This window comes from Typopeltis vanoorti, chromosome 2 (assembly GCF_054136105.1).
Source record: "Typopeltis vanoorti isolate ZY-2024b chromosome 2, IOZ_Tvanoo_1.0, whole genome shotgun sequence".
NCBI classification, from domain to species: Eukaryota; Metazoa; Arthropoda; class Arachnida; order Uropygi; family Thelyphonidae; genus Typopeltis; species Typopeltis vanoorti.
Genome location: NC_143550.1, coordinates 159,305,827 through 159,322,402, shown reverse-complemented (window position 1 = coordinate 159,322,402; position 16,576 = coordinate 159,305,827). Strand labels below are relative to the sequence as shown.

At 36.0% G+C, this 16,576-nt stretch overlaps 1 protein-coding gene across 4 annotated transcripts in view; it reads left to right on the top strand.

Annotated features, from left to right (window-relative positions):
• LOC150109570 (solute carrier family 15 member 1) overlaps positions 1 to 16,576 on the top strand; it is a 440,305-nt gene that overhangs the window by 241,554 nt on the left and 182,175 nt on the right. For all 4 annotated transcript variants that reach the window (XM_090409050.1, XM_090409043.1, XM_090409063.1 and 1 more), the window contains one exon: positions 7,324 to 7,404. In XM_090409050.1, the coding sequence (XP_090265176.1) occupies positions 7,324 to 7,404 (81 nt within the window). The remainder of the gene's footprint in view (positions 1 to 7,323; positions 7,405 to 16,576) is intronic.

The window sequence follows — 16,576 nt, the reverse complement described above, 5'->3', positions numbered from 1 at the left end:
TGCAAGTATACTTGAGAAACGGTTGAGAAGAATTGTGGAAGAAAAGCTTGGTGAAGAACAAGCTGGATTCAGGCCAAACAGAGGCTGTCAGGATCAGATCTTCACTTTACGACAAATAGTCGAGAAAGCAATGGGAATATAACAAAGATCTGTATTTAAGTTTTGTCGATTTGGAAAAGGCATATGATAAGGTGCCAAGAGAGAAGCTATTCAATATGCTGCAGTTATATGGTGTCAATGGGGCATTATATCAAGCAGTACTTAGTCTTTATTTGAGTTGTAAGTCAGCAGTTAGAATTGAAGGAAGTACAGGAAGATGGTTTAATGTTAAATCTGGTGTGAGACAAGTATGTACATTATGAAGGAAAGTGGTATTAAACATGATATCAAAATTGGAGATGTTAATGTCAACTCTTTACTTTATGCGGATGATGTTATACTTTTAAATAAATCCGCTACAAGTCTGCAAGATTCTCTGACTAAATTGAATAGCTGTTGTAATAGATATGGTATGAAGGTCAGCAATAAAAAGACAAAGACAATGAAAATAGGCAGAATCATTGAAAATGTCAACTGTGTTGTGAATGGAGAACCTGTGGAACAATAAAAGATTTCAGCTACTTAGGCACGATTTTTACTGAAGATGGTAAATTAAATATAGAAATAGACAACAGAATCAGCAAAGCTGGTATGGTGGGAAATCAATTGAATAAATTCATATGGAATAAGAGAGAAATTAGTCGGAACACTAAATTAGCTGTATACAAGACAGTGTTCAAACCAGTTTTAACTTATGGATCTGAGAGCTGGGTCAGAAGTAAAACACTTGACCAAAGACTAGAGACTGCAGATATGAGAGTCCTGAGAAAGATTAGAGGCGTGAACAGATGGCATCAATGGCAATATCATATTAAAAATGAGGATATTAGGAAAGACCTTGACATTGTCTGCATCCAGGAATGCGTTAGCAGAGCTAATGTCAGGTAGTATGGTCATTTAAACAGAATGGGCGAGGAAAGATTAGCAAAACAACTGTTCTCTGCCAGGTTGGCAGGAAAACGACCCAGAGGAAGACCAAGATATAGGTGGATTGATATGTTACAAAGTGCCTTAGATGATAGAAATATAAGATCTGATAATGTTGGAGTCTTGACAAGTAACAGACTGATTTGGAGGAAAATTATAGATAGGAAGTTAGTAATGATATAATTTTTTCATATAGTACTCTCATATCCTGTATACCCCTTGTGGGTACATGGCAGGAATTTGATGATGATGATGGTGTGTGTGTGTGTGTGTGTTGGCATAGCTAAAGTTATAAGTTCAACTTCTGATGTAATACTACCCATGAAATAAGTGCTTTACTATTTTTTTTTTTTACTCAGATTTAGTATGAGCTGGTAATATTGCACTAGCACCCATTTTACCATCTGTATACAGCATCATGTTACTCAAATCTTCCTACACTGAACTAGTACTATTCCTAGTAACTTTCTAGTTTTGTATTGTCAGCAGAAAAATTGTGGGTCTCTTTTTTCTCTCTCTCTCTCTCTCTCTCTCTTCCTTCCCAACCCATTAATATAAAAGTTACAATTATGGAGTAAGTATACCTTATAGCATTCCACTGGTCATTCTACTTTTTCCCAGGATGCTACTTCTTGATAGATCTCCTACTGATGTCTTTGATCAACCACCCTCTTTTCAGATCATATTCCATTATCTTCAACTGTAATTTATACCATTTCTCTATCCTGTGAAAGCTTTTGTCAAATTAAGGCATTGCTTCGTGTAAGAAAGAAATTAACTTTTCTTAACTGCTGGTTTCTTAACTGAGTGGGTAGTGTATATGTTTTCTATAGCATCAACAGCTTATGGATTTGAAATCCAGCACAGGCATAGATGTTTTTAAATGTCTTTATGTAGTATATGAATTCCGTTGCCAAGTGTGAGACCACCGTTCTGCTTGTTGGAGGCCTGAAGTGGCTTAAAATTTTTTTTGGTCTCTAGAGTAAGTTTCTAGATCAATGGTTCTTAACCAGTGTTTCCCTGAACACTTATGTTCCTTGAACTGGTTACAAGTGTTCTGGCAGTGAAAGATGTCACATGACACATTTCTGAGTGTAATTGACTACTCTGATCCTAACAACTGAAAAAACTGGGGGAAAACTATCCAATAGCATAATGTTTCCTGCTAAGTTGAAACATCACTTTACTAAGAAGCATGCCAATCTTGCTTCAAAAATTGAAGATTATCTCAAGAGATTGTTTGGACATGCAAGTTAAACAAGTAAAATATTTTGAAAAGACTGTTAAAATTTCCGATAAAGCACAACGTGGATCATATAATGTAGCTGAATTAATTGCTGTAAAATTAAAACCACATACTATAGCAGAGTCTTATCATAATGTTTGGCGATGAAGCAAAAAGGAAATTATGAAAATTCCTTATTCTGGCGATACAATAAAAAATAAAATTAAAGATAAGTCAGATGATATTGCAAAAACGGTTTCCAATAAACTTTCCAAACACATTTTGCTTTACCCACTGACATTACCGATAAAGTTCATATTCCAGGATTCATTCATTTCATTAATGAAAACAAAATAGTGAATCAATTTCTATGCTGCAGAGAACTTACTGAATGTACAACAGGACAAGATATTTTTGACTCTATTATATCATATTTAGAAAATTTTAAAATTTTATGGGATCTGTGTATAGGAATTTATATGGAGATGGTGCTCCATCAATGGTAGGCTCTATTAAAGGATTTGTTACTCTTGATTTGTTATGCACTGTCTTTTGCACAGAGAATTTCTAGTTTCAAAAACATTACCAGCAATATTATAACCTGTACTAGACCAAGTTGTAAATATAGTAAATTACATCAAGTCAAGACCTATAAAAGCATGTCTTTTTAAAAAACTTTGCATATCTATGGAAACCAAGCACGAATCTTCACTTTTGCACACTGAAATAAGATGGTTATCCAGGGGTAAAGTATTATTTTGAATTTTAGAACATATGAATGAATTATTGGCCTTTTTTCAAAATGAAGGCACAGATGCTTTTGTAAAATGTCTTCAAAATGATATTTAATATTGCTAAAATGGCATATTTAGCCGATATTTTTAATTACTTAAATAGCATTAATACAAGTTTCCATTATCCAAGGGAAAAATGAAAATATTTTGACATCCACTGACAAATTGTCAGTGGATGTCAAAATATCGGCTTCTCAGAAATTTGGAAAAACCGCATATCAGAAAAAAATACAGTAGATATGTTTCCTTCGCTCCATAATAAAAATGTCAAGGGAATTATTTCCGTTATAATTGAACATTTAACAATATTGGAAGAAAAGATTTCAAGTTACTTTCCTTCCTTAAATACACACAATTATGACTGGATACGAAATCCATTTGGCACAATTAATACATCGCGTTGTGAATTTTCATTACAAGAAGAACAATTAGTTACCTTGTCAACAGATCGTACTCTAAAAATTAAATTCTCTGAAATAACTCTTGAAGAATTTTGGATTTTTGTCCAAGCCGAATACCCAGCTCTCTCCACAAGGGCACTTAAAATTTTGTTACAGTTTTCAACATCATATTTGTGTGAGCTTGGTTTCTCGATATTAACCCATATAAAAACAAAAAAGCATGAGAGACTTACTAATATAGACAAAGAGATGAGGGTAGCTATATCACATATTAGACCTGTATTGCTGAAATCTGCAAAAGCCGACAAGCTCAAGTATCACATTATATAAGTTCCATTTTTATAAAAGGCAAGTTCATGCATATTTTTATTGTTAGTTTTATGACCCTAATGCTTTTGGTTTTCCCCAAATTTTTCTTAGAATCAAAAGTGTTCCGTGACTTCAAAAAGGTTAAGAACCACTGTTCTAGATTATTGCCCTTCCACAGTGCTATTATTAATGTACCTTGGTTTACATAGGTTTACAACCTATGTGAGTGGAATTCATATTTAAAAAAAAAAAAAAAATGTTCTCTAGTGAGAACTATGTACAATATTGCATTTCAGGTATTGCCAACTTCTTCAAAATCTTAAATTATGCCTCTCTGCATACTATGCAAACATGTGATGGCTTCTGTTTTGATATTGCCCTTGTGTAAAGAACATCTTAGCTTCTCATTCATTCTGTTTATTTTTTTAGGTGTGCTCATATACAGCCAATTCAAAGACACTATCAGTTCCTTTACATATACTCTTTTCAAACATCACTAGTATCCTGTCAATACATACATACTATTTTATTAACATTTAGACTATTTAATATCTGAAATTTTAACCAATAAATAATGTAATGTTTGATTGTAATGAGTAAGGACATCAGTGGAGATTTTCTTTAGAGAAGGCCACAATTAATAAGTTTCTGTACATATTAAAAGCATTTACAGAGCTTATGTCTGTAACTTACAGAATTTGAATGATTGCAAAAGTGAAAAATTTAGTTCACTTTGTGCAAGTAAATAAATATATATAGTGAATGGAATACATTACCAGAATGTGTTGTTAATGCAAGGTGTGGTAAGGACTTCAAGATTCTATATGATAAATATGTTGTCAGTGAATGAACCTCCCACAGTGAGTCTGTAGACTTCATGGAGGGTATGATAATTATTATTATTATTATTATTACAGGCAACTCCAGGGAGTCATTAGACTCGTCGAGGGAGGCCCCAAATTATATTCATCACAACTATTCGACATTCATACAGTTTCTATCGTACCTCGCCTTAAACTCATTCACTGTCACAGCATCCACCACAGACTCTGGCAGCCCATTCCACTCATTCACCACTCTAAAAAAAAGTAAAGAACCCAGCTCTAACACCTTTACTAACCACACTTTTGCCCAGTTTCCATGGATATCCCCTAGTCCTCCCACAACCAGCCCTGTTCTCAAAAATATCTTCTGAATTAATTTTATAGAAACCCTTCAGTAATTTGAATGTCTCAATCATATCTCCCCTCCTCTGCCTATCAACCAATTTTTGCAACCCACAAATCCTCAACCTGTTCTCATAAGGTTCATTCCACCGACCTGCTATCATCTTGGTCACTCGCCTCTAGACCTCTCAACCTCTTCCCCATCAAGAAGAAACCTAGGTGACCAAATCTGGGCACAATAGTCGAGATGGGGTCTTATCAAGGCTCGATACAGAGGAACAATAACCTGCTTGTCTCTGCTTCTCAACGTATTCTTCAGCAACCAAGTGATTCGATGAGCTGATTTAGCCACTTTTGCAATGTGCCCCCTAAACTTCAACTCCTTATCCACCAACACTCCTAAATCTCGTGCCTCATCAATTTCCTGGAATACAGTTCCACCAATGTAGTAAACTGCTGCTAATCTTTTCACCTCAAAATGTATAACCTTACATTTTGCCACATTAAATTGACATCCATTCTCCTTAGCCCAGACCTCCAATCTATCCAAATCTTCTTGCAAAATTTTGACATCATCTGCATTCACTGTTGCCCTACCAACTTTGCATCATTCGCAAACAAATGAACTGTTCCTCTCAGATCCTTTACTATATCATTAATGAACAAATTAAACAGCAGTGGTCCAAGAACAGATCCTTGTGGCACACCACTAGTCACAGGCCGTCTTGTGGACTCTACTCCTGAATAAACCACTCTCTGATATCTCTCCGTCAACCACCCTTCTATCCATCTCACCAACCCTATATCCATCCCCATATGCTGCAATTTACTAATTAGAATTCCATGTGGTATCCTGTCAAAGGCCTTAGCAAGGTCCAGTAGAATCACAGTAAACCCATTACCCTTATCCAGTTCAGCCGTCACTGTGTTATAATACGTGAGCAAGTTACTGAAGCATGACCTACCCTTCACAAAACCATGCTGTACCCGATACAGTATCCCATTTTCTTCTATCCAATCTTGTATTTTCCTCTTGACTATTTTCTCCAAGACCTTGATAACGATTCCTGTTATGCTGATTGGCCGGTAATTTTCAACAGCAGCCTGGGAACCACCTTTATGCAGCGGAACTATTTTCCCCTCTTTCCACCCCTTGGGACTGACCCAGACCCGAGGCTCAAATTAAACAAAATAGTCAAGGGCACTGACAATTCTTTAGCCGCTTCACGTACGACACGAGCTGGTATACCATCCAATCCCACAGATGTATTGACATTGAGGTTCTGTAATAGACTAGTTACCTCTACTTCATTCATCACAATTTCAGTATAAGCTGTTGGTTCTTCCATTCCTGCAAAGTCACCACCTGGATGATATACTCTTGCAAAGTGCTTGCTCAGTAATTCCACTATATCGACTGATTCAGTTACCTCCCTACCCTCAGCATTTTTTAAGATCATTCTGCCATGAACATTATTCCTTTTACTTGCAACATATTGAAAAAACTGTTTGGGATTGTCTTTAGCCTGCATGGCCAATTTTTTTTCGTAATCCACTTGCTTTTCTTACCACCCTTGTTACCATCCTGGCCTGAGCTTTATACTGTTCTTGCGCCTGCTGGTCATCTTTCTCCTTAAATTCCCTCCACAATTGTTTCTTTTTTTGCAGCTCAAGCTTAATAGTGTTATTCATCCATTTAACCCCTACTTGATTTATTATTCGGACTCTTGGTATACAGTCAACCATTGCCTCCTGCAAACAGTTCTTAACCACCTCCCATGCACTATCAACATCCAGCCCTTGCAGTTTTCATGCCATGGCACTGAGCCAAGCACACACCTAAGCTTGTCATACTTACCAGCCCGGTAATTCCACATATACCCTGTCTTAATTGTAAATTCCACTCCTTTAGCCACCTCCCAAGTCATGACCTTATGGTCACTCTCACCAATTGGTGGCAACATGGTTATGTTCGTTACATTCTCAGTTGCAATTACAAGGTTCAGCACTCTCTGTCCCCTGGTATTTTCCACTACATGTTGCCGTAGATAGTTGTCCCTTAATAACTGCATAAAATCCAATTCCTTCCTCCCATGTGTCCTCTCCTCTTTCCAGTCAATGTTACCATAATTGAAATCACCCATAATAATTACCCTCCTTCCTTCATAATAATAATAATAATAATATAACACATCTTTAAAGGTACATCTGGCATGACTATAAACAATAAATTACATGATAACCACAGCAGTTAACTTTATTTATTTCATTGTTTATTTCATTATTACTTCATTTCATTAAAGTTAATTACTATGGTTATATTCATTTATTGTTTATATATAGCATGTTTTTAATTAAATAATGATTTTATTTAATATGATGATTTTATTATTTTTCAACAGAAGGTGTCCATTGTTTTGGTAGTAGCACCTGCTACCCATTAGCATTTGGTGTACCTGCAGCATTAATGATTGTTTCTTTAAGTAAGTTTATGCAATTTTTTTTTTTTTTTTTTTTACATTTAGTTTTTCAAATCAGAAAAGTCAAATAACTTTATCACCTCAGCAGTCTGACAACCTGAGGATTTTCAGGTTGCTGAGGTGATAAGAATTAGAAAAATAACTAATGTGGTTTGGAGAATACCATAAGTTAAATGTCAGTAAACCTTTAATTGCACCTTTTTTCAAATGATAGTGGATGATAGCATTGTAAATAAGGATAATAAGATAATAAGAAACTTCTGAGAGTAAGCACTATAAGAACAGTGAACAGGTAAATAAATATCTCAGCTAAAATGAAACTTTGTCTCAATCAAAAATATATTATTATGTATAAATTTCTATATGTTATTCTCGTGGAAAGGCTTAGACGTTGGTTATGCATTTTTACTAAACAGCTTAGGAAATTACAACATATACTAGGATATACATTAAAAATAAATTTTAATACACTTCTAATATTTGTTGTGCTTGCGTGCACCTGTCTTGTTTTTAAGTTCCTATGAAAATGGCAACGTGATGTTGCCGAAATATTGGAAGTGTATTAAAATTTATTTTAATGTATATCCTAGTATACATTGTAATTTCCTTAAGCTGTTTAGTAAAAATTCTATATGTTAATGCTGCTGAATGCAGTTAACATATGCAATTTCTGAGTGTGGTGCAGAAGAAATTGAAACAGCAGTATGCACGAAATGGAAACTGTGGTGTACCAGAATGATTGGAAGTGACATTGCAAATGTTGGGCAGAGGATAATAACACAAATGAAGAAATTTCATAAGTAGCAATTAAAAAACAATAGATAGAAGCAGAATTATGAGAACTATATTTGGTGGTCAATAATAGGTCTTCACTTTATTGGAGAGATAAAATAAGGAAAAGGCTCATATTTTTTTAGAGGTCCACCAGCATTAAATGACTTGTTGTATTGCCCTGTATCCTAGTTGCTTTAACATAATATAAACAACCAACCAACCATCCTAATACTGCAAAGTTCATTATACCATGTCTTTTTTTTTTTTTTAAATGCACTTCACTATCTGTGCCCTCACTGCCTTTTTCTGCCAGCACAGTTCCATTTATCCGTCACTTTCCCTACAAAAAAACCTACTCGTTATACTACTTTCAGAGATTACTCTTGTTCTTGACTTTCTTTGCTGACAAACTCCATCATATCACCTCTGCTCCTTCACTAATCTTTGTGAATTACATTTTCTCAGTATCTCCTCAAAGCCTCTTCAGAGCACAAAACAGCATGTTATAATTTACATGTGATAATGAGTAAGTGAAATAATTTAAATTATGATGAACAAAAGATCTAAAGTCCTAATTTGGCATCCTCTAATATTTTACATTACAACAGTTGAGACTGAGCGGATATATGTGTGGTAAGTGATAATAAAGTTGATTGGGCAGGTGTGGTAGGGAAATCACAACCAACCAGTGGCATGGATAGGACTGGTTATAGAACTAAAAATGAACTGTTGTGTTTGTTTATAAATGCCAGAAGTATCAATAATAGGGGAGATAAAATGGTTTCAGTGATTAAGTTTATTTGTCCCAAAATCATTGGAATAAGTGAAATGGTTGAATGAAGATGATATCGTAATGGGAATAGAAATAGAAGGATACAGTATTTTTTGCAAGAACAGAAAGGGCAAGAAGAAAGGAAAATGCTGATGATAATAGGAGCAGGGGAATTAAGTCCACAAACAGTAAACAAGAAAGAGGAAAGTGACGCTGGTTATGAGGCAGTCTGTTGTAACATGGAAGTTGACAGGAAGACATATTTAGTTGGATGTTGCTATAGGCCAGGGAATATCGAGGTGGTGATGAAGAAATGTATAAACAACTTCGATTAGTGAACAGAGGAAGGGTAATTATTATGGGTGATTTTAATTATAACGGTATAGATTGGAATGAAGAAATAGCATTTGGGAATAAGGAAATTGAATTTCTTGAGTTCTTAAGAGATAACTCTCTCAGGCAGCATGTAAAGGAGGGCAAGCGAGGAGAGAGAGTTTTAGATCTGATCATATCATCAGAGAATGTAATTGTGAGTGGGGTTTCACACTTTCCTTCAGTTGGTGAGAGTGATTATGAAGTGATCACCTGGGTTGTGGCTAGCCATATGTGGACTTGGTGAGGAAAAGATATATGTGGAATTATAAGGCTGATGATTATGGCAAGCTTAGGAGACAGCTTGGAGCTACAGCATGAAATGAGGAGTTGAGCAGTAAGGAAATAAATTCTGCTTGGGAACTGACAAAGAAATACATATAACAGAATCAACGTTTGAATGTATTCTGAAGGCCAAAAGGCTGAATAAGGTAGGTATAAAATTAATTAAAGAAATTATTATTATTATTATTCTGGAAAACTCCAAGGAGTCCTTAGACTCATCGAGGGAGATCCTAGACATCATGTCAAGATCAACTATTCAACATCCACACAGTATCTATCATACTTTGCCTTGAACTCATTCACAGTCATGACACCCACAACAGACTCTGGCAGCTTATTCCCCTCATTCACCCCTCTCCAAGTAAAAAAAAACTAGCTCTAACACCCTTGCTAATCACATTCTTGTCCAGCTTCCATTTATGGTCCCTAGTCCTCCCACCACCAGTCCTATTCTCAAAAATATCTTCTGAATTAATCTTATAGAAACCCTTCAGTAATTTGAATGTCTCAATCATATCACCCCTTTTCTGCCTATCAACCAATTTCTGCAACCCACAAATCTTCAACCTGTTCTCATAAGGTTCATTCCATAGACCTGCTATCATCTTGGTCACTTGTCTCTGGATCCTCTCCACCTCCTTCCCATCAAGAAGAAACCCTGGCACCCAGATCTGAGCACAATAGTCAAGATGGGGTCTTAACAAGGCACGATACAGAAGAACAATAACTTGCTTGTCTCTGCTCGTCAAAGTATTCTTCAGTAACCAAGTGATTTGATGAGCTGATTTAGCTACTTTTGCAATGTGTCCCCTAAACTTCAACTACCTATCCACCAACACTCCCAAATCCCTGGCCTCATCAATCTCTTGGAGTACAGTTCCACCAATGTGGTATACTGCTGCTAATATTTTCACCCCAAAATGCATACCTTACACTTTGACGCATTAAATTGACATCGATTCTCTTAACCCAGTCCTCCAATTTCTCCAAATCATCCTACAAAATTTTGACATCACGTGTATTCACTATTGCTCTACCCAACTTTGCATCATCAGTAAACAAATGAAAAGTTCTTCTCAGATCCTTTCCTCTATCGTTAATGAACAAATTAAATAGTAGTGGTCCTAGAACAGAACCCTGCGGCACACCACTAGTCACAGGCCATCTTTGGGACTCTACTCCTGAATAAACTACTCAATGATATCTCTCCATCAACCACCCTCCTATCCATCTCACCAACCCTATATCCATCCCCATATGCTGCAATTTACTGATTAGAATTCCATGTGGTATTCTGTCAAAGGCCTTAGCAAGGTCCAGCAGTATCACTTTAAACCCATTACCTTTATCCAGTTCAGCCGCCACAGTATTATAAAACGTGAGCAAGTTACGAGGCATGATCTACCATTCACAAAACCATGCTGTCCCCTATACAGTATTCCATTTTCATCACTGTATTTTTCTCTTGACTACTTTCTCCAAAACCTTAAGAGGTTTTGTAGAAAGTAAAAAGAAGTCATGGAAATATAACAAAGTTATATTCCCATTACTCCTGATATGCTGATCGGTCAGTAATTTGCAACTGTAGTCTTGAAACCTCCTTTATGTAGTGGAATTATTTTCCCCTCTTTCCACCCTAATTTAGTGTTCCGACTAGTTTCTCTCTTATTCCATATGAATTTATTCAATTGACTTCCTACCATACCAGTTTTGTTGATTCATCATCGTCATCATCAAATTCCTGCCATGTACCCTCAAGGGGTGTACAGGATATGACAGTACTACATGAAAAAATTACATCATTACTAACTTCCTATCTACAATTTTCCTCCAAATCAGTCTGTTACTTGTCAAGACTCCAACATTATCAGATCTTATATTTCTATCGTTTAAGGCACTTTGTACCGTATCAATCCACCTATATCTTGATCTTCCTCTGGGTCGTTTTCCTGCCAACCTGGCAGAGAACACTTGTTTTGCTAATCTTTCTTCTCCCATTCTATTTAAATGACCACACCACCGGAGATTAGCTCTGCTAACGTATTCCTGGATGCTGACAATGTCAAGTTCTTTCCTAATATCCTCATTTTTAATATGATATTGCCATTGATGCCATCTGTTCACGCCTCTTATCTTTCTCAGGACTCTCATGTCTGCGGTCTCTAGTCTTTGGTCAAGTGTTTTACTTCTGACCCAGCTCTCAGATCCATAAGTTAAAACTGGTTTGAACACTGTCTTGTATACAGCTAATTTAGTGTTCCGGCTAATTTCTCTCTTACTCCATATGAATTTATTCATTTGACTTCACACCATACCAGCTTTGCTGATTCTGTTGTCTATTTCTATATTTAATTTACCATCTTCAGTAAAAATCGTGCCTAAGTAGCTGAAATGTTTTACTTGTTCCACAGGTTCTTCATTCACAACACAGTTGACATTTTCAATGATTCTGCCTATTTTCATTGTCTTTGTCTTTTTATTCTGACCTTCATACCATATCTATTACAACAGCTATTTAGTTTAGTCAGAGAATCTTGCAGACTTGTAGTGAATTTATTTAGAAGTATAACATCATCCGCATAAAGCAAAGAGCTGACATTAACATCTCCAATTTTGATATCATGTTTAATACCACTTTCCTTCATAATGTGATCCATATAGATAATGAATAACAGAGGGGATAATGTACATCCTTGTCTCACACTAGATTTAACATTAAACCATCTTCGTGTACTTCCTTCAATTCTAACTGCTGACTTACAACTCAAATAAAGACTAAGTACTTGATATAATGCCCCATTGACACCATATAACTGCTGCATATTGAGTAGCTTCTCTCTTGGCATCTTGTCATATGCCTTTTCTAAATCGACAAAACTTAAATACAGATCTTTGTTATATTCCCAGTCTTTCTCGACTATTTGTCGTAAAGTGAAGATCTGATCCTGACAGCCTCTATTTGGCCTGAATCCAGCTTGTTCTTCACCAAGCTTTTCTTCCACAATTCTTCTCAACCGTTTCTCAAGTATACTTGCATAGATCTTGCCAGGAACACTCAGTATGGAAATACCTCTGTAATTCTCACATTCAGTTTTATTTCCCTTTTTATATATGGGTACCATGAGAGATCTACTCCAGTCATCGGGAATTCGTCCCTCTGTCCAGGCTTTCTGAACTATGCAGTGCAGCCACTGTAAGACTTTTATACCACTATACTTCAGCATTTCTGGTTGAATATCATCTACTCCTGCTGCCTTTCCACATTTCAAGCCTTTGATGGCTTTTCTACTTCAAGTATGGATATGTATTCCTGACTGCATGCCTGGTCAGTGTTTTTTATCACTGTGCTGTCGTCACTGCTTGTTTCATTTAGCAGTTTTTCAAAGTAATTACTCCATACTTCAAGGATATCTTTTTCTCATGTTTTCATGTCACCTTTATCATCTCTAACTCCTTTTACAGCACTCTTTCCTCCATTCCTAAGCTTCTTCAACAACCTCCAGAATATTTTGCCACTTTCTTGATATTTATTTTCTATATTCTTGCCAAAATCCTCCCATGACTTTTATTTAGCTAGTTTTACACGTGTTTAGCTTTCTTACATTTGTCTCTGTATTCTCTAAGAGCAAAAGTTGACTTATTTGTCAGGAAATTTTGATATGCTTTCTTTTCCTTCACTGCCTCTTTTACTTCTTGTGTCCACCAGGGAGTTCTGATTTTTTTATCCTTGCACACAACCTCACCACATGCTCTCTGGCAGAATCAATAAATGTTTTCTTCAGTTTGCCACTGAATCTCCAAGGCTTGATTCCTGTTCTCAAACTCTTTCATTTTCTTTTCAATAATCTTACTGTATTTTAGTCTACAGTTCACATCTGAGAGCAGCTCAACTTTTATTCGCTTTAAAACTTTCTTACATGTTAATCTTTTCAATATGAAAATCAATTTTATCCTGCTCAAGACTAAATAGTGATCACTTCCAATTTCAAATCCTCTATACACTCTGGTGTCCTGCACCAGGCAGAAAACATCACTATCAACAATAACATAGTCAATGAGACTTTTCTTATTCCTTGCCTCTTCTCTCCATGTGAATTTGTGCACATTTTTATGTTGGAACATGGTGTTAGTAATAACCAGTCCATGTCCTGAGCAGAAATCCAACAGATATTTGCCATTATTATTAGCTTTGCTCTTTTCACCAAATTTTCCCAAAATATTTTTGTATGTCTCACAATCATTTCCTACTCTGCTATTTAGATCCCCAACAAGGACCAACTTTTCCTTTTTCATTGTGTCAGTTGCTTTTTCTAAAGCGTCAAAAAATTCCTCCACTTCTTCCTTAGTAGAACCTTCTGTGGTACCATAGGCACAAATAGGTCTCATTGTCCAGTTCCCTATTCTCATATTTGCCCACATTACTCTACTTGAGACTGACTGCCATTCAAGAAGATTAGCCTTGTATTTTGTGTTGAATACTATGGCTACTCCTTCTTTTCCTTGATTGTCATTGCCTGGTTTTGTTGATTCTGTTGTCTATTTCCATATTTAATTTACTCTCTTCACTAAAAATCGTGTCTAAGTAGCTGAAATGTTTTACTTGTTCCACAAGTTCTCCATTCACAAGGCAGTTGACATTTTCAACAATTCTGCCTATTTTCATTGTCTTTTGTATTTTTATTGCTGACCTTCTTACCACATCTATTACAACAGTCATTCAATTTAGTCAGAGAATCTTGCAGACTTGTAGCGGATTTATTAGAAGTATAATGTTGTCTGCATAAAGCAAAGAGCTGGCATTAACATCTCCAATTTTGATATCAGGTCCAATACCACATTTTTTCACGATATGATCCATATAGATAATGAATAAAAGAGGGGATAATGTACATTCTTGTCTCACACCAGATTTAACATTAAACCATCTTCCTGTACTTTCTTCAATTCTAACTGCTGACTTGCAACTCAAATAAAGACTAAGTGTTGCTTGATATAATGCTCCATTGACACCATATAACTGTAGCGTATTGAATAGTTTCTCTCTTGGCACTTTGTCATATGCCTTTTCCAGATCGACAAAACTTAAATACAGACTTTGTTATATTCCCATGCTTTCTCGACTATTTGTCATAAAGTAAAGATCTGATCCTGACAGCCTCTATTTGGCCTGAATCCAGCTTGTTCTTCACCAAGCTTTCTTCCACAATTCTTCTCAACCGTTTCTCAAGTATACTTGCATAGATCTTGCCAGGAACACTTAGTAGGGAAATACCTCTATAATTCTCACATGCAGTTTTATTTCCCCTTTTATATATGGGTACTATGAGAGCCCTACTCCAATTATCAGGAATTAGCCTCGTATTTTGTGTTGAATACTATGGCTACTCCATCTTTTCCTTGATTGTCATTGCTTGAATATAACATTTTGTATTTATTGCTTAGAAATATCTCACCAGTTTTAGTCTTTTTTTTTTCAGTCACCCCTATTATGTTGATCTGGTACTTATCTAATTCCTCAGCTAGCTCCATTTCTTTGCCATTCAGGCTTCTTATGTTGATAGTACCGATCTTTAACTCTGGTGATGTTGAGTTGGGGTGTGTTTTCAGATTTGTTCCAGTAGCTGACTCTTCGCTGCTCACCCTGGTTCCCTGGCGAAAACAACAGATGCCTTGTTTAACCGGGCGAAGCCCTAGCCAGCATGAAATTTTGTCATGTTGTATCATCATTTTTTATTTTATTCTCCTGTTTTCTTGTCACCCTTTATCATCTATAATTCCTTTCACAGCACTCTTTCTTCCATTTCTGAGCTTCTTCAACAACCTCCAGAATATTTTGCCACCTTCTTGATATTTATTTTCTATGTTCTTACCAAAGTCCTCCCATGACTTTTATTTAGCTAGTTTTACACGTGTTTAGCTTTCTTACATTTGTCTCTGTATTCTCTAAGAGCAAAAGTTGACTTATTTGTCAGGAAATTTTGATATGCTTTCTTTTCCTTCACTGCCTCTTTTACTTCTTGTGTCCACCATGGAGTTCTGATTTTTCTATCCTTGCAGACAACTTCACCACATGCCTCTCTGGCTGAATCAGTCAGGGTTTTCTTCAAGGCTTGCCACTGAATCTCCAAGGTTTGGTTCCTGTTCTCAAACTCTTTCATTTTTTCTTCAATAATCTTTGTGTATTTTAGTCTACAGTTCACATCTGAGAGCTGCTCAACTTTTATTCGCTTTAAAACTTTCTTACATGTAATTCTTTTCAATATGAAATTCAATTTTATCCTGCTCAAGACTAAATAGTGATCACTTCCAATTTCAAATCCTCTGTACACTCTGGTGTCCTGCATCAGGGAGAAAACATCACTATCAACAATAACATAGTCAATGAGCTTTTCTTATTCCTTGCCTCTTCTCTCCTTGTGAATTTGTGCACATTTTTATGTTGAAACATAGTGTTAGTAATAACCAGTCCATGTCCTGAGCAGAAATCCAACAGATATTTGCCATTATTATTAGCTTTGCTCTTTTCTCCAAATTTTCCAAAATATTTTTGTATCTCTCATAATCACTTGTTGCTCTGCATGTTAAACTAATAGCCATTTATTTAAATCATTACCAGCATATTTAAGTCATCCTGCAAGATATCTACATCATCACCTTCAATGACTTTTGCTCTTCCCAATTTTGCATCATCAGTAAGTGGATATTTCCGGTCAAATTATTCCGGTATCATTAATGTACAAATTAAACAACAGACGACCAAGTATTGAGCCCTGAGGTACACCACTAGTCACCTGCCTGGCCTCAGCTTCTCCTTAAATCATTCTTTGATATCTTTCCATTAGCCACCCTCTATCACTCTTTGATATCTGTCCATCAGCCATCCTCTAATCCAAATCACCAGCTTCGTATCCATTCCTATTTGCTCTGTTGCAATTTATGCAACGGAGCAAATGGGATTGTTCCATGTGAAAT